Genomic DNA, 26,764 nt, shown 5'->3' on the forward strand with positions numbered 1-26,764 from the left:
AGACACTGTAAATAGACTCCAGGATGGGAGTGACTGACACTGTAAATAGACACCAGTCTGGGACTGACAGGCATGTAAATAGACACCAGTCTGGGACAGTCGGTCACTATAAATAGACACCAGTCTGGGATTGACACACATTGTAAATAGACACCAATCTGGGATTGACAGACATTGTAAATAGACACCAATCTGGGATTGACAGACACTGTAAATAGACACCAATCTGGGATTGACAGACACTGTAAATAGACACCAGTCTGGGACTGACAGGCACTTTAAATAGACACCAGGCTGGGACAGTCGGTCACTATAAATAGACACCAGTCTCGGACTGACAGGCACTGTAAATAGACACCAGTATTGGACAGTCGGTCACTATAAATAGACACATGTCTGGGACATTCGGTCACTGGAAATAGACACCAGTCTGGGACTGATAAAACTGTAATTAGACAACAGTCTGGGACTGACCCACACTCTAAATAGGCACCAGTCTGGGATTGACAGACACTGTAAATAGACACCAGTTTGGGACTGATAGACACTGTAAATAGACAGCAGTCATGGACAAATAGGCACTGTAAATAGACACCAGTCTGGGACTGAAAGACACTGTAAATAGACACCAGTCTGGGAGAGACAGACACTGTAAATAGACACCATTCCGTGACAGATGGACACTGCAAATAGACCCTAGTTTGGGACTGACACTGTAAATAGACATCAGTCTTGGACAGACAGACACTGTAAATAGACTCCAGGATGGCAGTGACTGACACTGTAAATAGACACCAGTCTGGGACTGACAGGCACTGTAAATAGACACCAGTCTTGGACAGTCGGTCACTATAAATAGACACCAGTCTGGGATTGACACACATTGTAAATAGACACCAATCTGGGATTGACAGACACTGTAAATAGACACCAATCTGGGATTGACAGACACTGTAAATAGACACCAGTCTGGGACTGACAGGCACTTTAAATAGACACCAGTCTTGGACAGTCAGTCACTATAAATAGACACCAGTCTGGGATTGACACACATTGTAAATAGACACCAATCTCGGATTGACAGACATTGTAAATAGACACCAATCTGGGATTGACAGACACTGTAAATAGACACCAATCTGGGATTGACAGACACTGTAAATAGACACCAGTCTGGGACTGACAGGCACTTTAAATAGACACCAGGCTGGGACAGTCGGTCACTATAAATAGACACCAGTCTCGGACTGACAGGCACTGTAAATAGACACCAGTATGGGACAGTCGGTCACTATAAATAGATACATGTCTGGGACATTCGGTCACTGGAAATAGACACCAGTCTGGGACTGATAAAACTGTAATTAGACAACAGTCTGGGACATACCCACACTCTAAATAGGCACCAGTCTGGGATTGACAGACACTGTAAATAGACACCAGTTTGGGACTGATAGACACTGTAAATAGACAGCAGTCATGGACAAATAGGCACTGTAAATAGACACCAGTCTGGGACTGAAAGACACTGTAAATAGACACCAGTCTGGGAGAGACAGACAATGTAAATAGACACCATTCCGTGACAGACAGACACTGCAAATAGACACTAGTCTGGGACTGACACTGTAAACAGACACCAGTCTGGGACTGACAGACACTGTAAATAGACACCATTCCGTGACAGACGGACACTGCAAATAGACCCAAGTCTGGGACTGACACTGTAAATAGACACCAGTCTGGGACAGTTGGTCACTATAAATAGACGCCAGTCTGGGACTGACAGGCACTGTAAATAGACACCAGTCTGGGACAGTCGGTTACTATAAATAGACACCAGTCTGGGATTGACAGACATTGTAAATAGACACCAATCTGGGATTGACAGACTTTGTAAATAGACACCATTCTGGGATTGACAGACACTGTAAATAGACACCAGTCATGGACAAACAGACACTGTAAATAGACACCAGTCTGGGACTGACAGACACTGTAAATAGACACCAGTCATGGACAAACAGGCACTGTAAATAGACACCAGGATGGGATTGACTGACACTGAAAATAGACATCAGTCTGGGACTGACAGACGCTGTAAATAGACACCAGTCTGGGATTGACAGTCACTGTAAATAGACACCAGTCTGGGACTGACAGGCACTGTAAATAGACACCAGTCTGGGACAGTCAGACACTATAAATAGACACCAGTCTGGGACTGACAGGCACTGTAAATAGACAGCAGTCTGGGACTGACCCACACTGTAAATAGACACCAGTCTGGGACTGATAGAAACTGTAAATAGACACCAGTCTGGGACAGACAGACTGCCAGACACTGTAAATAGACACCAGTCAGGGACATACAGACACTGTAAATAGACACCAGTCTTGGACTGATAAAACTGTAAATAGACAACAACAACCTGGGACTGACCCACACTCTAAATAGACACCAGTCTGGGATGGACAGACACTGTAAATAGACACCAGTTTGGGACTGATAGACACTGTAAGTAGAGACCGGTCTGGGACAGACATTGTAACTAGACACCAATCTGGGATTGACAGACACTGTCAATAGACACCAATCTGGGACTGACAGACATTGTAAATAGACACCAATCTGGGATTGACAAACATTGTAAATAGACAGCAGTCTGGGACTGACAGACATTGCAAATAGACACCAATCTGGGATTGACAGACATTGTAAATAGACACCAATCTGGGATTGACAGACATTGTAAATAGACACCAATCTGTGATTGATAGACCCTGTAAATAGACACCAATCTGGGACTGACAGGCACTGTAAATAGTCACCTATCTGGGACAGAACCACACTGTAAATAGACACAAGTCTGGGACTGACAGACACTGTAATTAGATACAAGTCTGGGACAGACAGACTTTGTATTAGACACAAGTCTGGGACTGACCTACACTGTAAATAGACACAAGTCTTGGACTGACAGATACTGTAAATAGACACCAGTCATGGACATACAGACACTGTAAATAGACACCTGTCTGGGACTGACAGACAGTGTAAATAGACACCAGTCTGGGACTGACAGACACTGTAAATAGACACCCATCTAGGACTGTCGGTCACTATAAATAGACACCAGTCTGGCACCGACAGGCACTGTAAATAGACACCAGTCTGGGACTGACAGACACTGTAAATAGACACCAGTCTGGGACTGACAGACACTGTAAATAGACACCAGTCTGGGACAGGCAGTGACTGTAATTAGACACCGGCCTGGCACTGACAGACACTGTAAATAGACACCAGTCTGGGACTTACAGACACTGTAAATAGACACCATTCTGGGATTGACAGACACTGTAAATCGACACCAGTCTAGGACTGACAGACACTGTAAATAGACACCAGTCTGGGACAGACAGACACTGTAAATAGACACCAGTCTGGGACTGATAAAACTGTAAATAGACACCAGTCTGGGACAGACAGACATTGTAGTGGACACCAGTATGGGACTGACAGACACTGTAAATCGACACCAGTCTGGGACTGACAGACACTGTAAGTAGACACCAGTCTGGGACTGACAGACATTGTAAATAGACACCAGTCTGGGACTGACAGACACTGTAAGTAGACACCAGTCTGTGTGAGTTTTCAGGTTGTTTTTAGTGCATTAGTACAAATGAAATGGCTTCATGTAAAGCTGCTTCGAGGCACCTCTCCCAGTGATGTGCTCCCTTGTTGTCCTGCTACAGTTCACTGTCGTATAAAGTGCATTCCCTCAGCCGGGTCTGAGGTTGAGACGGTAGCTATGGCACAAAGACAGGAGCAGGTGATTCCAGTGAGACACTAGCCTGCTCTGAGCAAGTCCAGTGCATTGAGAGACCGCAACGTGACATTAAAGATTGCTGGTTAAAGATCCGTACAATAAACATGAACAGAGACCGTCAGCTCCCAAACAGTTAACAAATTAAAAACAAAGCGTAGCAAAATGGGATCTCTCTAGTTCCAATACAGGAAGTCCCTTTAAAAGGTCTCTCAACATTTTGAGACTGTTACATTGATAATTGCGCTTGGTGCTCTCTGTAACTCCTTCCATGAACTGACCGCTTCCTCAATTGGTTTTATTTCCCACCCCTTGTTGACTCTGAGTGAGGCGGCCTGCTTGAGACGGTGAGATGGGCCCTCCATCAAGAGCTCCGGGGTCATTCATGCACATCCCAGATTTCTGAAAGGAGAGGTGGCAATTTTTTATCCTGAAGTCGTAGTGCAAAGACTTGCTCAGAATGGACACTGCTCAGAGTCCGCAGGCAAACCAGCTTCATCAGCATTCGCGGAAACATCAAATGGTCCTGCAACAGATAGATGGTACTGAGTGAGTATGTCAGTCACTGTGAACTCATTGTACACGCAGCACCTGAAAGCGAGGGCAAGTTCGTGTTTGGGTAGAACCTATCTGAAAGATACGGGTATCATTTATGGATTATTGTGGCACTCTCTGGAGCACAGTGCATGAATCCTGGGAACAAATCAGGAAGAACTTCATACACATGGCTTAATTTTGCAATGCATCTTTAATTGCACTGATCACATTTGACAGTATTAAAGGCAAAGGCAAATGCTTCAGACCAATGAGTAGGGAATGAGAGAGGACGCCGTCGTTAGTGGAACCAGAAAATCAAACCTACAGGAAGCTATAAAAGTATTTTCAGATGTTGGGATGTGGAAAGGAAGTAAGAGAAGGGGAAATAAAGCAAGGCAAGGAATATGAGGCCGTCAGCAATACAAAGGTTAGTAAGAATTTGACACGGGATGCTCAAGGAGCGAAGACTGGGAGTCAATGCCAGGGTGTACAGCTTGGGACCCAATCTGCTGAGTAAGATATGTCCGTTATTATTTATTTACATATACTGATCAATACTGGGAATGGAGGTAGGGGCACCCCAGGGTGGGTGGGTCAATACTGGGAATGGAGGTAGGAGCACCCCGGGGTGGGAGGCTCAATACTGGGAATGGAGGTAGGGGCACCCCGGGGTGGAAGGGTCTATACTGGGAATGGAAGTAGGGGCACCCCAGGGTGGGTCGGTCAATACTGATCAATACTGGGAATGGGAGTAGTGACTCGCCATGGTGGGCAAACCTAATCTGATCGACACTTTCTATTACGTTTAATGATGGCATTGGTTGTTGCTCTAGCTGATGCTTGAGGTGAGATTGCATGGTTAGGGGTTCACTGAGTAATTATTATAATAAAACTTGATTCTTTTTGTGACCCTGAAGGGCGAGGTGGTATTGTTGATATTTAAAGTAGAGACGGTGAAATGAAAGGATCTAGGTGAATGCGATGGTCCAGAGGCAGAACCCATCACTCACGTTTGGTCTCTTTATCCGGGTGTAGGAATGGAGAGCCTCGACGTAAGGCTGCTGCAGCCTTTCAACCAACTCGTGATCTTCAACATTCGGCCGATCTGGGAAAAGAGACAATGAGATTCAGTGTGCTTACCTCAGAACACCACCACTAACCTACTGCTTGTACTGGCCGAATGCATTCACTGGAAATTGCAGCGGCCATCATCATCACAGGCGCTCCCTCAAACCAGGATGACTTGCTTCTGCATGAGTTCACAGATGGACCCAATATTCCAGTCCTGAACTCCAATTGAAGGCTGGAGGATGCCTGTGTATGGATTTTTTTAACGTGTGGTGATCGTTGCACACCAGCCACCACACGGGCTTGGTCCAGTGGCAAGGGTTAACCAAGACGACTGGAGACCTGCTCTGCTGCACGGACCTAGTGCGCACACATATCGCAGTGTGGGCTGGTCCGTACTGCCCCTGAATCCTCGGCTCTTCTGGACTCCGAGCCCTCATTTGCCGCACCTCTGCCACGATCACCCATTGAATCTAAGCCATGATCCCTCATCGCTCCTCCGCCTCGATCACTCATCGCATCTCCACCCCGACCTTCCCGCTCCTCTGCTGTACCTGGGCCCCGCTGATGTTCCTGCCCACGCTCCAAACGGTGACCTGGGTCCTGGTGATGTCACCCAGTCGCCCTCCTCGAAGCTGTCGCACACTTGGAGCAGCTCGCACTAGAAGTTGTAGTGGCTCTCGTATAAGAGCTGGAGTGGCAGGCCCTGGAGCATCGTAGGCTCCCGACCTGGGAGAGAACACCTCCGCAGGTTGGGAAGTATTGCAGCAGTACAGGTAGGGTGAGACACAGCCAAGTACATCAAGCTATAATGTACAGTCTGCAGTGTCATTTATCCCCAAGGGTAAGACTCCCTCCAGCACCCCGTCTCTCCCATCCGTCCCCCGATTGCGACTGAGAGGCCATTGTCAGGAGCAGCCCATCTATTCCCCATCTCTCCTGAATGAAAGACGAAAGGACTTGCATTTCTATAGCGCCTTTCACGACCTCCGGCTGTCTCAAAGCGCTTTACAGCCGACAAAGTACTTTTGACGTGCCGTCACTGTTACAATATCAGAAAACGGCAGCCAATTTGCACAGAAGCAAGCACCCACAAACAGCAATGTGATATTGAGCCGATAATCTTTTTTAATTATGTTGGTTGAGGGATGAATATTATTCAGGACACCGGGGAGAACTGCCCCGCTCCTACTAGTGCCAGGGGATATTTTACACCCAGTTGTAGAGCAGATGGGGCCTCAGTTTAATGTCTCATCTCCGACAGTGTAACACTCCCTCTGTACTGCACTGGAGTGTGAGCCTGGATCATGTTCCCAAGCCCCTGGACTTGAACCCTCAACTCCTGATACTGAGGTGAGAGTGCTGTAACTGAGCCACGGTTGGTGCTGAAATGAGCCAACTCCTTGCTGGGATATGGTTCCACAGGTGCCATGTGCCCCCCTCTTGCCCAAGCAGACAGTCTTCCTGAGTGAGCCTAAACAATGGAGGGGCAGTAGGTTGTTAGGGCTTGAGATTCTCACCAGGGCTCAGTGGGCAGTGAGCAGGATCAGGAAATCCTGGCTGGCTTTTGCTGTATGCAAATTGGCTTTTCTTAAAAATTTGTTCCGGTATGTGGGCATCGCTGGCAAAGCTGGCATTTATTGCCCATCCCTAATTGCCCCTTGAGAAGATGGTGGTGACCCGCCTTCTTGAACCGCTGCAGTCTGTGTGGTGATGGTGCTCCCACAGTGCTGTTAGGGAGGGAGTTCCAGGATTGTGACCCAGCGACGATGAAGGAACGATGATATATTTCCAAGTCAGGATGATGTGTGACTTGGAGGGGGATGTGGAGGTGGTGGTGTTTCCATGAGCCTGCTGCCCTTGACCTTTTAGGTGGGAGATGTTGCAGATTTGGGGGGAGCTGCTGAAGAAGCCTTGGTGAGTTGCTGTAGTATATCTTATAGATGGTACACACTGCAGCCACGGTGCACCGGTGCTGGACGGGGTGCCAATTAAGCGGGCTGCTTTGTCCTGGATAGTGTCAAGTTTTTTAAGTGTTGTTAAAGTGGAGAGTATTCCACCATACCCCTGACTTTAGCCTTGTAGATGATGGAAAGGCTTTGGGGAGTCAGGCGGTGTGACACTTGTCGCAGAATACCCAACCTCTGACCCGTTCTTGTTGCCACAGTATTTATGCACAAGGTAGAAAAAGCCATAAGGCAGCTTAAGAAATACAAGGCTACGGGAGAGGATGGAATCCCTGCTGAGGCACTGAAGTATGGTGGAGAGGCACGGTTGACCTCATCTCTCTCATCTGGAGGGAGGGGAGCATGCCGGGAGATCTCAGAGATGCAGTGATTGTGACCACCTTTAAAAAAGGGGACAAGTCCGACTGGGGCAACTACAGAGGAATCTCCCTGCTATCAGCCACTGGGAAAGTCGTCGCTAGAGTCCTCCTCAACCGCCTTCTCCCCGTGCCGAGGAACTCCCCCGGAGTCACAGTGCAGATTTCGTCCCATACGAGGCACAATGGGCATGATTTTTGCAGGAAAAATGCAGGGAACAGCGCCAGCCCTTATACATGGCCTTCTTTGACCTTACAAAGGCCTTTGACACTGTCAAACACGAGGGTCTATGGAGCGTCCTCCGTTTCGGAAGGCCCCAAAAGTACGTCACTATCCTCCGCCTGCTTCATGACGACATGCAGGTCGTGATCCTTACCAACAGGTCCAATACAGACCCAATCCACGCCCGGACCAGGGTCAAACAGGGCTGTGTCATCGCCCCAACCCTCTTCTCAATCTTCCTCGCTGCCATGCTCCACCTCATAGTCAACAAGCTCCCCGCTGAAGTGGAACTAAACTACAGAACCAGTGGGAAGCTGTTCCACCTTCACCATCTCCAGGCCAGGTCCAAGATCACCCCAACCTGTCGTTGAGATACAGTACGCGGACGACGCTTGCATCTGCCCACATTCAGAGGCTGAACTCCAGGATGTAGTCGATGTATTTAATGAGGCGTACGAAAGCATGGGCCTTACACTAAACATCCATAAGATAAAGGTCCTCCACCAGCCTGTCCTCACTGCACAGTACTGCCCCCCAGTCATCAAGATCCACGGCACGGCCCTGGACAACGTGGACCATTTCCCATACCTCGGGAGCCTCTTATCAGCAAGCACAGGCATTGATGACGAGATCCAACACCACCTCCAGTGCGCCAGTGCAGCCTTCGGCCGCCTGAGGAAAAGAGTGTTTAAAGACCAGGCCCTCAAATCTGCCACTAAGCTCATGGTCTACAGGGCTGTAGTAATACCCGCCCTCCTGTATGACTCAGAGACATGGACCATGTACAGTAGACACCTCAAGTCGCTGGAGAAATACCACCAACGATATCTCCGCAAGATCCTACAAATTCCCTGGGAGGACAGACGCACCAACATTAGTGTCCTCGACCAGGCCAACATCCCCAGCATTGAAGCACTGACCACACTTGATCAGCTCCACTGGGCAGGCCACATAGTTCACATGCCTGACACACTACTCCCAAAGCAAGTGCTCTACTCGGAACTCCTTCACGGCAAACGAGCAGAGGAAATGTTACAAGGACACCTTCAAAGCCTTTCTGATAAAATGCAACATCCCCACTGATACCTGGGCGTCCCTGGCCAAAGACCAGTCCGCCCTAAGTGGAGGAAGTGAATCCGGGAGGGTGCTGAGTCTCATCACCGAAAGCATGCAGAAACCAAGCACAGGCAGCGTAAAGAGCGTGCGGCAAACCAGTCCCACCCACCCCTTTCCTCAACCACTATCTGTCCCACCTGTGATAGGGACTATGGTTATGGTATTGGGCTGTTCAGTCACCTAAGAACTCGTTTAAAGAGTGGAAGCAAGTCTTCCTCAATTACGAGGGACTGCCTATGATGATGATTTATGTGGCAGAGAAGGAGTAGGTGGCCGCCAGGCAGAAGAGGAGGACTAGGCAGGTAGTGCAGGAGTCCCCTGAGTCCATCTCGCTCTCCAACCAGTATTCTGTTCTGAGTACTGGTGAGCGATGGTTCCTCTGGGGAGGGTAGCCAGAGCAAAGTGCATGGCACCATAGGTGGCTCAGCTGCACAGGGGGAGGAAGAGCAATAGTGGTAGGGGATTTGATAAGGGAGCAGACAGGCGTTTCTGCGACCACAGACGTGACTCCAGGATGGTGTGTTGCCTCCCTGGTGCCAGGGTCAAGGATGTCACCGAGCGGCTGCAGGGCATTCGGGGGGGAGAGGGTGAACAGCCAGAGGTCGTGGTCCATATCGGGACCAATGACATCGGTAGAAAGAGGGATGAGGTCCTGCAGGCAGATTTTAGGGAGCTAAGAAAGAGATTAAAAAGCAGGACCTCAAAGGTAGTGAGAACAGAAATAGGAGGATAGAGAAGATGAATATATGGCTGGAGAGATGGTGCAGGAGGGAGGGCTTTAGATTCCTGAGGCAGTAGGACTGTTTCTGTGGGAGGTGGAACCTGTACAAGTCGAACGGGTTGCACCTCAACAGAGTCGGGACCAGTATCCCCCTGGGAGGGTTTGCTAGTGCTGTTGGGGAGGGTTTAAACTAGCTTGGCAGGGGGATGGGAACCGGAGAGTAGATTCAGTGGGGAGAGAAGCAAAGCTGGAATTGGAAAGCAAAAGCGTAGAAAGTGAATTTGGAAGATAGAGGAAACAGGGACTAGAAAATAGACAACAAGGGAGTCTGGCCGAACTAAATAGTGTATACTTCAATGCAAGGAGTATAGAGAATAAGGCAGATGAGCTGAGAGCACAGATAGACATTTGGGAGTATGATTTAGCTATTACTGAGACATGGCTGAAAGAAGGGCAGGTATGGCAGCTCAATATGCCTGGTTACAGGGTTTTCAGACAGGATAGAGAGGGGGAGTGAAAGGAGGGGGGGTCGCAGTATTGATTAAGAAAACAATTACAGTTGTGAGGCGGGATGATCTGTTAGAAGGATCATCAAATGAGGCCATATGGGTTGAACTGAAGAACCAAAAAGGGGTGATCACACTGCTGGGAGTGCACGATAGACCCCCAAACTGTCAGAGGGAGATAGAAGAGCAAATAGAGGGTGCGGAATTCCTAAAATGCATTCAGGAGAACTTTTTTAGCCAGTATGTAGCAAGCCCAACATGGGAGGGGGCAGTTCTGGATTAGTTTTAGGGAATGAAGCTGGGCAGGTGGAAGGGGTATCAGAGGGAGAGCTAGTGATCATAATTCCGTTAAATTTAGGGTAGTTATGGAAAAGAACAAAGATAGACCAGGAATAAAAGTTCTCAATTGGGGAAAAGCCAATTTTGCTGAGCTGAGATGAGATTTGGCCATAGTGGACTGCAAAAAGCTACTTGATGGTAAATCAGTGTCAGAGCAGTGGGAGACATTCAAGGAGGAGATCCTGAGGGTTCAGAGCAAGTATGTTCCCTTAAAGAAAAAGGGTGGGACTAACAAATCTAGAACCCCCTGGATGTCAAGAGACATACAGGGCAGGATAAAGGAAAAAAGGGAGGATTATGACAGATACCGAGGGCTAAATATTGCAGAAAGCTTAGAGGAGTTAGAAAGTGCAGGGGTGAAAGCAAAGAGAGAGCATGAAAACATTTTGGCAAGTAAAATCAAGCTAAATGCTAAGGTGTTTATAAATACATTAAGAGCAAGAGGATAACTAAAGAAAGGGTGGGGCCTATTGGAGACCATAAAGGTCATGTGTCTGTGGAGGCGGAAGATGTGGGTATGGTTCTGAATGAATACTTTACGTCTGCAGGGGCGATGCAGAAATTGCAATCAGGGAGGAGGAGTGTGAAACATTAGATGAAATAAACATAGTGAGAGAGGAAGTATTAAGGGGTTTAGCAGTTTTGAAAGTGGATAAATCCCCAGACCCGGATGAAAGGTATCCCAGGCTGTTAAGAGAAGCAAAAGAGGAAATAGCAAAGGCTCTGACCATCATTTGCAATTCTCTCTGGCTACAGGTGTGGTGCTGGAGAACTGCTAACGTGGTACCTTTGTTTAAAAAGGGAGAAAGGGATAGATCAAGTAATTACAGACTAGTCAGCCTAACCTCAATGGTGGGAAAATTATTAGAGAAAATTCTGACGGACAGGATAAATCTTAATTTAGAAAGACATGGATTAATCAAGGACAGTCAGCATGGATTTGTTAAGTGAAGGTCGTGTCTGACTAACTTAATTGAATTTTTTGAGAAAGTTGATGAGGGTAGTGTGTTTGATGTAGTGTATATAGTGGCTTTTAGCAAGGCTTTTGATAAGGTCCCACATGACAGACTGCTCATGAAAGTAAAAGCCCATGGGATCCAGGGCAAAGTGGTTTGTTGGATCCAAACTTGGCTCAGAGGCAGGAAGTAAATAGTAATGGTTGATGGGTGTTTTTGTGACTGGAAGGCTGTTTCCAGTGGGGTTAGAAAGATAGAAATTTACAGCGCAGAAGAAGGCCATTTCGGCCCATCGTGTCCGCGCTGGCCGACAAAGAGCCGCACGGCCCTCGGTCAGCAGTCCTGAAGGTTATATATAAACCTATGAACAATGACGGAAAGGCAAAGAGCACCCAGCCCAACCAGTCCGCCTCACACAACTGCGACACCCCTTATACTGAAACATTCTACACTCCACCTCAACCGGAGCCATGTGATCGCCTGGGAGAGGCAAAAACCAGATAAAAACTAAGGCCAATTGGGGGAAAAAAATCTGGGAAAATTCCTCTCCGACCCATCAAGGCGATTGACACTAGTCCAGGAGATCACCCTGGCCGTATTCGATTCGCTGCAGTACTTACCATCGTATCTGCGCCATCCAACAAGAGGTTATCCAGTCTAATCCCAATGATCAGTTCTAGGTCCGTAACCCTGCAGGTTACGGCACTTCAAGTGCCCATCCAAGCATCTTTTAAATGTGGTGAGGGTTTCTGCATCCATCACCTTTCGAGGCAGTGAGTTCCAGACCCCCACAATCCTCTGCGTGAAGAAACCGCCCCTCAAATCCCCTCTGAACCTTCCACAACCACCTTATAACTATGCTCCTTTGTAATAGACCCTTCCACCAATGGAAATAGACCCTTACTATCCACTATATCCAGGCCCTTCAAAATTTTGTACACCTCAATGAGGTCTCCTCTCAACTTCCTCTGTTCCAATGAGAACAAACCCAGCCTATCCAATCTGTCCTCATAGCTAATATTCTCCATTCCAGGCAGCATCCTAGTAAATCTCTTGCTTTTTGTGGTATATATCAGTGATTTAGACTTGGCAGGAGAGCCCAGACCCATGTCATGCTCCTCCTGTGCCATGTGGGAAATCAAGGACGCTTCCAGTGTCCCTGATGACTATGTGTGCAGGAAGTGTATCCAGTTGCAGCTCCTGTTAGACTGCATGACGGCACTGGAGCTGCGGATGGATTCACTCTGGAGCATGCGCGATGCTGAGGATGTCATGGATAGCACGTTCAGTGAGTTGGTCACACCGCAGATAAAGGTTACAAAGGCAGAGAGGGTAATGCCGTTGAATGTCATGGGGTGGTGGTTACACTCTTGCTTGTTGGAGATAGTCATTGCCTGGCACTTGTGTGGCGCGAATGTTACTTGCCACTTATCAGCCCAAGTCTGAATGTCATCCAGGTCTTGCTACATACGGGCATGGATAGGACATACTTGGGCAGTTTTCCACATTCTCGGGTAGATGTCAGTGTTGTAGCTGCACTGGAACAGCTTGGCTAGAGGCACGGCTAGTTCTGGAGCACCAGTCTTCAGCACGACAGCTGGGATGTTGTTGGAGCCCATATCCTTTGCTGTATCCAGTGTGCTTAGCCGTTCCTTGATATCACATGGAGTGAATCGAATTGGCTGAAGACTGGCTTCTGTGATATGGATCATCCACTGGACACTTCTGGCTGAAGATAGTTGCAAATGCTTGAGCCTTGTTTTGTCAACTCACGTGCTGGGCTCCGCCATCACTGAGGATAGGGATGTTCATGTAGCCTCCTCCTCCAGTTAGTTGTTTAACTGTCCATCACCATTCATGACTGAATGTGGCAGGACTGCAGAACTTTGATCTGATCTGTTGATTGTGGGATCGCTTAGCTATTTCTATAGCATGTTGCTTCCGCTGTTTAGCATGCATGTAGTCCTGTGTTACAGCTTCCCCAGGTTAAGAACATAATAAATAGGAGCAGGAGTAGGCCCTGCAGTCCCTCAAGCCTGCTCCGCCATTCAATACGATCATGGCTGATCATTGACCTCAACTCCACTTTCCCGCTCGATCTCCATATCCCTTCGTTCACCTAGACTCCAAAAATTTAGCGATCTCAGCCTTGAATATACTCAGAGACTCAGCATCCATAGCCCTCTGGGGCAGTGAATTTCAAAGATTCACAACCCTCATCTCAGTCTTAAATGGCCTACACCTCATCCAGAGACTGTGCCCTTAGTTCTAGACACACCAGCTAGGGAGAACAACCTTTCAGCATCTACCCTGTCAATCCCTTTCGGAATCTTGTATGTTTCAACTCATTCTTCTAAACTCCAGAGCGTATAGGCCCATTCTACACAATCACTCATCGTAAGACAGCTCTCTCATCCCAGGAATCAATCCAGTGATTCTCCGTTGTACCGCCTCCAAGGCAAGTATATCCTTCCATAGATAAGGAGACCAAAACTGTACACAGTACTCCAGGTGTGGTCACACCAGGGCCCTGTACACAGTACTCCAGGTGTGGTCTCACCAGGGCCCTGTACACAGTACTCCAGGTGTGGTCTCACCAAGGCCCTGTACACAGTACTCCAGGTGTGGTCTCACCAAGACCCTGTACACAGTACTCCAGGTGTGGTCTCACCAAGGCCCTATACACAGTACTCCAGGTGTGGTCTCACCAAGGCCCTGTACACAGTACTCCAGGTGTGGTCTCACCAAGGCCCTATACACAGTACTCCAGGTGTGGTCTCACCAAGGCCCTATACACAGTACTCCAGGTGTGGTCTCACCAAGTCCCTGTACACAGTACTCCAGGTGTGGTCTCACCAAGGCCCTGTACACAGTACTCCAGGTGTGGTCTCACCAAGACCCTGTACAACTGTAGCAAGACTTCCTTACTCTTATGCCCAAACCCCTGCAATACAGGACAACATACCATTTGCCTTCCTTATTGCTTGCTGTACCTGTATGCTAGCTTTCTGTTTCTTGCACAAGCACATCCAAATCTCTCAGAACACCAATATTTAACAGTTTCTCACCATTTAAAAAATATTCTGTTTTTTTACTCTTCCTATCAAAGTGACTAACCTCACATTTCCCCATCCACCACCTCACTGCCCACTCACTCAGTCTATCTATATCCCTTTGCAGCCGCTTTGTGTTCTCCTCACAGCTTACTGTCCCACCTAGCTTTGTATCGCCAGCAAACTTAAATACATTACACTCGGTCCCTTCATCTAGATCATTAATATAGATAGTAAATAGCTGAGGCCCCAGCATTGATCTCTGTGGCACCCCACTAGTTACAGCCTGACAACCTGAAAAAGACCCATTTATCCCGACTCTCTTTTTTCTGTCCATTAACCAATCCTCTATCCATGCCAATACATTACCTCCAATCCCATGAGCCCTTATCTTGTGTAATAACCTTTTATGTGGCAACTTATTGAATGCCTTTTGGAAATCCAAATATACTACATCCACTGGTTCCCCTTTATCTACCCTGCTAGTTACATTCTCAAAAATCTCTAATAAATTTGTCAAACACGATTTCCCTTTTATAAAACCATGTTCACTCTGTCTAATCATGTTATGATTATCTAAGGTTGGTACCTCATTTTTAGCTACGCCTGATGCTGCTCCTGGCATGCTGTTCTGCACTCCTCAATGAACCACGATTAGTCCACTGGCTTGATGGTAATGGTAGAGGGAGGGATATGCTGGGCCAGGAGGTTACAGACTGTGATGGAGTATAATTCTTCTGCTGCTGCTGATGGCCATCTGTGCCTCATGGATGTCCAGTTTTGATCTGCTGTATCTCTTGTCCATTGTACCCCATACCACCAAGCTCATAGTCTACAGGGCTGCAGTGATACCCGCTCTCCTGTATGGCTCAGAGCCATGGACCATGTGCAGTACACACCTCAAATTGCTGGAGAAATACCACCAACGATGTCTCCACAGATCCTGCAAATCCCCTGGGAGGACAGACGCAGGCCAACATCCCCAGCATCGAAGTACTGACCACACTAGACCAGCTCCGCTGGGTGGGCCACATTATTCGCATGCCTGACACAAGACTCCCAAAGCAAGCGCTCTACTCGGAACTTCTTCACGGCAAGCGAACCCAAGGTGGACAGAGGAAACATTACAGGGACATCCTCAAAGCCTCCTTGATAAAATGCAACACCCCCACCGACACCTGGCAGTCCCTGGCCAAAGACCGCCCTAAGTGGAGGAAGAGCATCCGGGAGGGCGCTGAGCACCTCGAGCCTCGTCGCTGAGAGCATGCAGAAATCAAGTGCAGGCAGCGGAAGGAGCGTGCGGCAAACCAGTCCCACCCTCCCTTTCCTTCAACGACTGTCTATCCTACCTGTGAGAGGGATTGTAATTTCCGTATTGGACTGTTCAGTCACCTAAGAACTCACTTTTTGAGTGGAAGCAAGTCTTCCTCGATTTTGAGGGACTGCCTATGAAGATGATGATGCTGTATCTCTTCTCAATCTATCCCATTTAGCACACTGATAATGCCACACAACACAATGCAGGGTGTCTTCACTGTGAAGATGGGATTGGATCTCCACAAAGACTTTGGGCTGGTCACTGACCACAGGAACATGGGAACAAGATTAAGAACATAAGAAATAGGAGTAGGAGTAGGCCACTTGGCCCCTTGAGCCTGCTCCGCCATTCAAAAAAGCATGGCTGATCTGATCATGGACTCAGCTCCACTTCCCTGCTGACTCCCCATAACCCTTTACTCCCTTATCGCTCAAAAATCTGTCTATCTCCACCTTAAATATATTCAATGACCCAGCCTCCATAGCTCTCCGGGGCAGGGAATTCCATAGATTTACAACCCTCTGAGAGAAGAAATTCCTCCTCATCTCAGTTTTAAATGGGCGGTCCCTTATTCTGAGACTATGTCCCCTAGTTTTAGTTTTCCCTGTGAGTGGAAATATCCTCTCTGCATCCACCTTGTCGAGCCCCGTCATTATCTTATATATTTCACCTCTCATTCTTCTGGACTCCAATGAGTAGAGGCCCAATCTACTCAACCTATCTCCATAAGTCAACCCCCTCATCTCCGGAATCAACCAAGTGAACCTCCTCTGAACAGCCTCCAATGCAAGTATATCCTTCCTTAAATACGGAGACCAAAATTGTACGCGGTACTCTAGGTGTGGCCTCACCAATACCCTGTACAGAGTGGGCCATTCAGCCCCGCGAGCCTGCTATGCCACTCAATGAGATCATTGCTGATCTGCGATCTAACTGCATATACCCACCTTTGGCCCATATCCTTTAATGTCTTTGGTTAACAGAAAGCTATCACTCTCCGATTTATAATTAACAATTGATCTAACATCAATTACCATTTGCGGAAGAGAATTCCAAACTTCTACCACCCTTTGTGTATAGAAATGTTTCCTAATTTCACTCCTGAAAGGTGTGGCTCTAGTCCTAGAATTCCCAACCGGTGGAAATAATTTCTCTCTATCTACACTATCTGTTCCCCTTAATATCTGCTTCCAATGCCGTCATGGATAGATGCAACTGTGACAGTTAGATTGGTAAGGATGAGGGCAATAGGTTTTTCCCTCATGTTGGCCCAGTCTGGCAGCTATGTCCTTCAGGACTCGGCCAGCTCGGTCAGTAGTGGTGCTACCGAGCCACTCTTGGTGATGGACATTGAAGTCCCCCACCCAGAGCACATTCTGTGTCTTTGCTACTCTCAGTGCTTCTTCCAAGTGGTGTACAACATGGAGGAGTACTGATTCATCAGCTGAGGGAGGGCAGGAGGTGGTAATCAGCAGGAGGCTGCCTCATTTGCTCACGTAACAACAGCGACAACACTTCAAAAAGTTCATTGGATGTGAGACGTGGTAAGGCATGATACAAATGTCTTTCTTTAATGTTTGAATTGCAGTTTTGTTTACTTTACTTGCTTTGGATTTTTGGTTCCAAAAGAGTTCTACAACATAGGCCAAGTGGGTTTGCATCCACCATCTCCCAGATGGATGCAGCCTGTGTTGGGTTTTCAATTAGTGTTTCACAACATATTTCCTTTCAGCTGCACATATAATTATCAGGCAGAGGCCCTTTAGGTTTCCTATACCTGAGGTCTTAACTCAAAGCCTACAAGCAGAGCGCTCTGACCAGCATTCATTCCCTCGTTTCAATTCTTATTCACGGGGAAATTCTCAGACGCCCTTGCTCGAATTTTTATTTCTGAAGCCGCTGAGAGAGCTGATGCACCGTGGGGTGGATTTCCAACTTGTCCACCTTGCTGTTACAAATGGTCCTCCCTTCATAGACTGCCTGAATTTCATTTCCATTGATTTCATTGAATACATCATGGTACAGGTGTTGACTCGACTCTAATATTCTCACAGTATTTAAAACTATGCAGGATACATTGCAACATAATATTCTTAAACATTTAAAACTTAACATAAGAACATAAGAACATAAGAAATAGGAGCAGGAGTAGGCCATATGGCCCTTCGAGCCTGTTCCGCCATTTAATACGATCATGGCTGATCCGATAATGGACTCAACTCCACTTCCCTGCCCACTCCCCATAACCCCTTATTCCCTTATCGTTCAAGAAACTGTCTATTTTTTTCTGAAATTTATTCAATGACCCAGCTTCCACAGCTCTCTCAGGCAACGAATTCCACAGATTCACAAACCTCTGAGAGAAGAAATTCCTCCTCATCTCAGTTTTAAATGGGTGGCCCCTTATTCTAAGATTATGCCCTCTAGTTCTAGTCTCCCCTATCAGTGGAAACATCCTCTCTGCATCCACCTTGTCAAGCCCCCTCATAATCTTATACATTTCAATAAGATCACCTCTCATTCTTCTGAATTCCAATGAGTAGAGGCCCAATCTACTCAACCTTTCCGCAAAACTCAATCCCCTCATCTCCGGAATCAACCTAGTGAACCTTCTCTGAACTGCCTCCAAAGCAAGTATATCCTTTCGTAAATATGGAAACCAATACTCTGTATAACTGTAGACTTCTTTGCTTTTATACTCCATCCCCTTTGCAATAAAGGCCAAGATTCCATTGGCCTTCCTGATCACTTGCTGTACCTGCATACTAACTGTTGTGTGTGGAGAAAGAGTCAGACTGAGCACTGTGAGCTCAAAGTAAAGTGTGACCTTAGTCTTTTATTGCAGGTCTCCAGAGTGCCTCTCCAACCTGTGAGGCCTCCTTAAATACCTGTGCTCCCAAAGGATTATGGGATCCGTTGGGACTCCAGGGGATGAGCCCTCTGGTGGCTGTACAGAGTAAATACAAGTCCACATATATATCAACACTCCCCCCCCCCCCAAAGTCAATAGTGTAACTATTTACAATGTGAGTCGATCTGGGGCCCTTCTTGCCCTGGTTGATCGTCTCGGTAATTGTTGAATCATTTGTTGGGCCCTCGCTGGGCTGCTGTGCAGCTGGCCTTGCTGGGCTGCCTGGTGTGTTGGGTCCTGCTGGGTTGCTGTGGATGATGGGTTCTGCTTTGTAGTCAACCGTGATGCCGGTTGCCACTGGTGTGTATGTTGGGGGATCAAAAAAGTAGGGTCCAAGGTGGGTTGCTCAGGATAGTCCGTGAATCTGAGTTTGATTTGGTCCAAGTGTTTCCGGTGAATGAGTCCATTTGAAAGTTTGACCGAAACACCCTGCTCCCCTCTTTGGCCACGACAGTGCGGGAAGCCACTTGGGACCTTGTCCACAATTTAATACAAATACAGGATCATTGATTTTAATCTCGCATGACACATTTGCGCTATCATGGTATGTACTTTATTGAAGCTGCCTGCTCTCTACCTGTTCATGTAGATCAGGGTGAACTAATGAGAGCCTTGTCTTAAGTACTCTTTTCATGAGCAGTTCAGCAGGTGGGATCCCAGTGAGTGAGTGGGGTCTCGTGCGGTAGCTAAGCAGGACTCGGGATAGGCGAGTCTGCAGTGAGCCTTCAGTTACCCTCTTCAAGCCTTGCTTAATGGTTTGCACTGCTCTCTCTGCCTGACCATTGGAATCTGGTTCAAACGGGGCAGATGTGACATGGTTGATTCCGTTACGGGTAATGAATTCTTTGAACTCAGCACTGGTAAAACATGGCCCGTTGTCGCTCACCAAGACATCGGGTAAGCCGTGTGTGGCAAACATGGCCCGCAGACTTTCAGTAGTGGCAGTGAACGTGCTAGCCGACATTATCTCACATTCAATCCACTTGGAGTACGCGTCTACAACCACAAGGAACATTTTACTCAAGAACGGGCCTGCATAGTCGACGTGTATCCGAGACCACGGTTTGGAGGGCCAAGACCATAAACTTAGCGGAGCTTCCCTGGGTACATTGCTTAACTGCGAGCATGTATTACATCTGTGAATGCAGTCCGCATCGATACCGGGCCACCACACGTGGGATCTGACGATCGCTTTCATCATTACGATGCCTGGGTGGGTACTGTGGAGGTCATTGATGAAGGTGTCTCTGCCCTTCTTGGGGACCACTGCTCGATTGCCCCACAGAAGGCAGTCTGCCTGTATAGACATTTCACCTTTGCGCCGCTGGAAAGGCTTTATCTCTTTCTGCATTTCCACTGGGACACTGGACCAGCTCCCGTGAAGCACACAGCTTTTGACTAGAGATAATAAAGGGTCCTGGTTTGTCCAGGTTTTGGTCTGCCGGGCAGTGATGGGTCATTGCTCACTCTCAAATGCTTCCATAACCATGGCTAGATCTGCGGGTTGCACCATTTCCACCCCCGTGGTGGGCAATGGCAACCTACTGAGAGCATCGCCGCAGTTTTCTGTGCCTGGCCTATGGCGGATGGCATAGTTGTTTGCGGACAACATGAGCGCCCATCTCTGGATGTGGGCCGATGTGTTGGTATTTATCCCTTTACTCTCGGAGAACAGGGATATAAGTGGCTTATGGTCAGTTTCCAATTCTAATTTTAGCCCAAACAGATATTGATGCATTTTCTTTACCCCATAGACACACGCCAATCATGATGTAGGCTCTCTCAGCCTTAGACGACTCCTGGATGCATAAGCAACCAGTTGCAGTTTCTCGAAACCATTAGCTTGTTGCAATACACACCCGACGCCATATGACGACGCATCACATTCTAGTACCAAATGCTTACATGGATCATAGAACACAAGCAATTTGTTTGAGCATAACAATTTTCTCGCTTTTACAAAGGCATTTTCTTGGCTTTTTCCCCAAACCCATTCGCCCTCTTTTCGTAGGATGACATGCAGTGGTTCTAGCAGGGTGCTGAGACCCAGTAAGAAGTTACCAAAGTAGTTCAAGAGTCCCAGAAATGACCGCAGCTCCGTCACGTTCTGTGGCCTCGGTGCGTTCTCGATTGCCTCCATTTTTGCATTGGTGGGCCTGATGCCATCCGCTGCAATCCTCCTTCCCAAGAACTCCACTTCAGGCGCCAGGAAAACGCCCTTCGAGTGTTTTAAACTGAGCCCCACGCGGTTGAGTCAACTAAGAACCTCCTCCAGGTTCTGCAGATGCTCGACTGTGTTCCAACCTGTGACCAAAATGTCGTGCTGGAAGACCACGGTGTGGGGGACCGACTTCAGTAAACTTTCCATGTTTCTCTGGAATATCACCGCCGCTGATCAGATTCCAAACGGGCATTTGTTATAAACAAAAAGACCTTTGTGCGTGTTGATGCAGGTGAGGGCCTTCGATGATTCCTCCAGTTCCTGCGTCATGTAGGCTGAGGTCAGATACAGCTTCGTGAATGTCTTTCCTGCCGCCAGCATTGCAAAGAGGTCGTCGGCCTTTGGTAGTGGGTATTGGTCCTGCAGGGAGAAACGATTGATAGGTACTTTGTAATTGCCACAGATTCTGACAGTGCCGTCTCCCTTGAGGACTGGGACAATAGGACTGGCCCACTCGCTGAACTCGATCAGTGAAATGATGCCCTCTCTTTGCAGCCGGTCGAGCTCGATCTCTACCCTTTCTCTCATCATGTACGCTACCACTCTCGCCTTGTCATGGATGGGTCGCGACCCCGGAATTAGGTGGATCTGCACTTTTGCTCATTGGAATTTCCCGATGCCTGGTTCAAACAGCGAAGGAAATTTGTTTAAGACCTGGGCACACAAAATGTCGTCAGCGGGCGATACCGCTCAGACGTCAACCCAGTTCCAGCATATCTTTCCCAGCCAGCTCCTGCCGAGCAGCGTGGGACCATCGCCCAGTACCACCCAGAGTGGTAGCTTGTGCATCGTTCCATCGTAGGAGACGTTTACGGTAGCACTGCCGATTACAGGAATCAGTTCTTTCGTGTAAGTTCTTAGTTTCGTGTGAACTGGAGTTAAGACTGGCCTTGAGGCCTTGTTGCACCACAACCTTTCGAAAGTCTTTTTGCCCATGATGGACTGGCTCGCTCCCGTGTCCAGCTTTATTGACACTGGGAGTCCATTTAGTTCAACATTCAGCATTATTTGGGGACAATTCGTGGTGAATGTGTGTACCCGATGTACCTCTGCCTCCTCTAACTGAGGCTCTGGTTCATCGTGATCCTCCGTGGATCTGTTCTCCTTTTCAACATGGCGGTTTGCAGGTTTAACAGGCTTAGCCACTTGCCTGCACACTAGTTGGAGATGTCCCATTGTTCTACAGCCCTAGCCCTTGCAAACGTACTCTTTGAATCGACATGAATGGAAATGATGATCACCCCTGCAGCGCCAACAAGGGGTTAATGGCCTTGCATTCATCACCCCTTGATGGTGGACTCTGAGTCATCTACGGACGTGCAGCTGCAGGTATATGTGTGACCTGCCCTGTACGTTACGATTCAAAAACAACATCACTTTGTTCACAGTACTTGTAGCAGTACTTGTGTGCTGAGAGATTTGCTTAGTATTGTCACTGGTGGCAATGAACGCCTGGGTTATCATTATGGCCTTACTCAAGGTTGGGGTCTCTATAGGCAAAAGTTTGTGAAGTATGGTTTCGTGGCCAATGCCAAGTACGAAAAAGTCTCTGAGCATGTGCTATAAATGTCCTTCAAATTCGCAATGTCCTGCAAGGCGTCTTAGCTCGGCGACATAACTCGCCACTTCCTGGCCTTCAGAACTTTTGTAGGTGTAGAACCGATACTTCGCCATCAGAACGCTTTTCTTCGGGTTCAAATGCTCTCGGACCAGTGTGCACAAATCATCGTACAATTTCTCCGTGGGTTTCGCTGGAGTAAGCAGATTCTTCATGAGGCCATACATTGGTGCCCCACAGACGGTGAGGGGAATCGCACTCTCTTCCCCATCTAGCTCGTTGGCCACAAACTATTGGTTGAGTCGCTCTACAAAGGTTTCCCAATCATCTCCCTCTGAAAATTTCTCCAGGATGCCCACTGTTCTCTGCATCTTTGGGTTCGCTATCTGTATCTCGTCGCCAGTTGTTGTGTATGGAGAAAGAGTCAGACTGAACACTGTGAGCTCAAAGTAAAGTGTGACCTTTGTTTTTTATTGCAGGTCTCCAGAGTGCCTCTCCAACCAGTGACGCCTCCTTAAATACCTGTGCTCCCAAAGGATTATGGGATCCCTTAGGACTCCTGGGGACAAGCCCTCTGGTGGCTGTACAGAGTAAATACAAGTCCACATATATATAATACTAACCTTTTGTGTTTCATGCACAAGTACCCCCAGGTCCTGCTGTACTGCAGCACTTTCTCGATTTAAATAATAACTTGCTCTTTGATTTTTTTTCTGCCAAAGTGCATAACCTCACACTTTCCAACAGTATACTCCATCTGCCAAATTTTTGCTCACTCACTTAGCTTGTCTATGTCCTTTTACAGATTTTTTGTGTCCTCACACATTACTTTTCCTTCCATCTTTGTATCGTCAGCAAACTTGATGACATTACACTCGGTCCCTTCATCCAAGTCGTTAATATAGATTGTAAATAGTTGGGGTCCCAGCACTGATCCCTGTGGTACCCCACTAGTTACTGATTGGCAACTCAAGAATGAACCATTTATCCCAACTCTCTGTTTTCTGTTAGTTCACCAATCCTCTATCCAAGCTGACATATTACCCCCAACCCCGTGAACTTTTATCTTGTGCAGTAACCTTTTATGTGTCACCTTGTCAAATGCCTTCTGGAAGTCCAAATACACCACATGCATGGGTTCCCCTTCATCCACCCTGTTCGTTACATGCTCAAAGAATTCCAGCAAATTTGTCAAACATGACTTCCCCTTCATAAATCCATGCTGACTCTGCCTGACTGAATTATGCTTTTCCAAATGTCCTGCTACTGCTTCTTTAATAATGGACTCCAACATTTTCCCAGTCACAGATGTTAGGCTAACTGGTTTATGTTTCCTGCTTTTTGTTTGCCTCCTTTTTAATTGGGGCATTACATTTGCGGTTTTCCAATCTGCTGGGACCTCCCCAGAATCTAGGGAATTTTGGTAAATTACAACCAATGCATCCACTATCCCTGCCGCTACTTCTCTTAAGACCCTAGGATGCAAGCCATCAGGTCCAGGGGATTTATCCGCCTTTTGTCCCATTATCTTACTGAGTACCACCTCCTTAGTGATTGTGATTGTGTTAAGTTATTCCCCCCCTATAGCCCCTTGACTATCCACTGTTGGGATATTGTAAGTGTCTTCTACCGTAAAGACAGATACAAAATATTTGTTTAGAATTTCTGCCATCTCCATGTTCCCCATTACTAATTCCCCGGTCTCGTCCTCTAAGGGACCAACATTTACTTTAGCCACTCTTTTCCTTTTTATAGAAACACTTGCTATCTGTTTTTATATTTTGTGCTCGTTTACCTTCATAGTCTATTTTCCCTTTCTTAATCATTTTTTAGTCATTCTTTGCTAGCTTTTAAAAGCTTCCCAGTCTTCTGTCCTCCCACTAGTTTTGACCTCTTTGTATGCCCTTATTTTTAATTGGATACCGTCCTTTATTTCTTTAGTTAGCCACGGATGGCTATCTTTTCTTTTACACCTTTCCTCCTCACTGGAATATATTTTTCTTGAGAGTTGTGAAATATCTCCTTAAATGTACACCACTGTTCATCAACCGTCCTACACTTTAATCTGTTTCCCAGTCCACAGTTGCCAACTCTGCCCTCATACCTTCATAGTCTCCTTTATTTAAGCTTAGAACGCTGGTTTGAGATCCAACTTTGTCACCATCCATCTGAATTTGAAATTCAGCCATGCTACGATCACTCATTCTGAGGGGATCCTTTACTAGGAGATTGTTTATTAATCCTGTCTCATTGCACAGGACCAGATCTAAGATAGCCTGCCCCCTGGTAGGTTCCATTACATACTGCTCAAGGAACCCGCCCCTTATGCACTCTATGAACTCTTCCTTCAGGCTACCCTGACCAATTTGATTTGTCCAATCAATGTGGAGGTTAAAATCACCCATGATTATTGCTGCTCCCTTTTTACATGCCCCCACTATTTATTGGTTTATGCTCCGTTCAACAGAGTTGCTACTGTTAGGGGGCCTATAGACTACGCCCACGAGTGACTTTTTCCCCTTATTAGTCCTTATCTCCACCCAAACTGTTTCAACATCCTGATCATTTGAGGCAATATCATTTCTCACTATTGCAGTGATTCCATCCTTTATCAACCGAGCTACCCCATCTCCTTTTCCTTTCTGCCTGTCCTTCGGGAATGTCAAGTACACCTGAATATTTAGTTCCCAGTCCTGGTCACCTTGCAACCATGACTCTATAATGGCTATCAAATCTATTTGTGCTGTCAACTCATCTATTTTGTTACCAATGCTGTGTGCATTTAGACAAAGTGCCTTTAAATTTGTTTTTTTTACTCTTTTTCCCTGCTTGTTTCCTCTCTCCTTCAAACTCACTTTATTTATTTTTGCTTTCTAATTTCAGCTTTACTCCCCTCCCTACTGAATCTATTTTCAGGTTCCCATCCCCCTGCTAAGTTAGTTTAAACCCTCCCCAACAGTACTAACAAACCCGCCTGTGAAGATATTGGTCCCGGCTCTGTTGATGTGCAACCCGTCCAGCTTGTACAAAACTTTTAGTGCTGATCAAGCATACGCCAAACCAATTGATATTATGTACTTTTCTTAGGGAGCATCTTGCACATCAGAACATTCGTGTGCATTTTCGTGTCACAGTGACATTTTCTGAACTAATACAATCTGCTGCATTGTCTCATGCTTTTGTCTATCTGTCACTTTCCATAGTTTCTAGCCCACACCACAATCTGATAGTATTCATTTCCGAATTGAAGTACCAATTAAAGACCAGTGTAGGAGTCAGGCAACAATGTGCAGTGTCCCGATAAGTGTACAGATGAACAAGACCCCATACCTGCTGAGAAGAGATTGATGGCGATCAGTAGAGCATATTCCGCATCATCCAAGTGTAGTTCATTCATACCCTTTGAGAACTCAAAGATGGGATTGATAAACTCAAACTGTAGACCTGAGCCAGGCAAGATGAATGAGGGAAAGAAATTACATACAGAATTAGAATGGGGTCCCGGCCCCTCGGTATATCCCACCATTACATTATATTAGAATGGGGTCCCGGCCCCTCGGTATATCCCACCATTACATTGTATTAGAATGGGGTCCCGGCCCCTCGGTATATCCCACCATTACATTATATTAGAATGGGGTCCATGCCCCTCGGTATATCCCACCATTACATTATATTAGAATGGGGTCCATGCCCCTCGGTATATCCCACCATTACATTGTAATAGAATGGGGTCACGGCCCCTCGGTATATCCCACCATTACATTGTATTAGAATGGGGTCCCGGCCCCTCGGTATATCCCACCATTACATTATATTAGAATGGGGTCCCGGCCCCTCGGTATATCCCACCATTACATTATATTAGAATGGGGTCCATGCCCCTCGGTATATCCCACCATTACATTGTATTAGAATGGGGTCCCGGCCCCTCGGTATATCCCACCATTACATTATATTAGAATGGGGTCCCGGCCCCTCGGTATATTCCACCATTACATTATATTAGAATGGGGTCCATGCCCCTCGGTATATCCCACCATTACATTGTATTAGAATGGGGTCCCGGCCCCTTGGTATA

General features: G+C 47.1%; 1 protein-coding gene across 1 annotated transcript in view; it reads right to left on the bottom strand.

Annotated features, from left to right (window-relative positions):
• Window positions 1-3,654: 3,654 nt before the first annotated feature.
• The window catches only part of LOC139247600 (oxysterols receptor LXR-alpha-like), a 317,920-nt gene continuing 294,810 nt past the window's right edge, over window positions 3,655-26,764 (bottom strand). The window contains exons 7-9 of the mRNA XM_070871678.1: window positions 26,014-26,127; window positions 5,381-5,475; window positions 3,655-4,359 (exon numbers count right to left, since the gene is read on the bottom strand). Coding sequence (XP_070727779.1) covers window positions 4,213-4,359; window positions 5,381-5,475; window positions 26,014-26,127 — 356 coding nt within the window. The 3' untranslated portion in view covers window positions 3,655-4,212. The remainder of the gene's footprint in view (window positions 4,360-5,380; window positions 5,476-26,013; window positions 26,128-26,764) is intronic.

This window comes from Pristiophorus japonicus, unplaced genomic scaffold (genome assembly GCF_044704955.1).
Source record: "Pristiophorus japonicus isolate sPriJap1 unplaced genomic scaffold, sPriJap1.hap1 HAP1_SCAFFOLD_274, whole genome shotgun sequence".
Classification (NCBI taxonomy): domain Eukaryota; kingdom Metazoa; phylum Chordata; class Chondrichthyes; family Pristiophoridae; genus Pristiophorus; species Pristiophorus japonicus.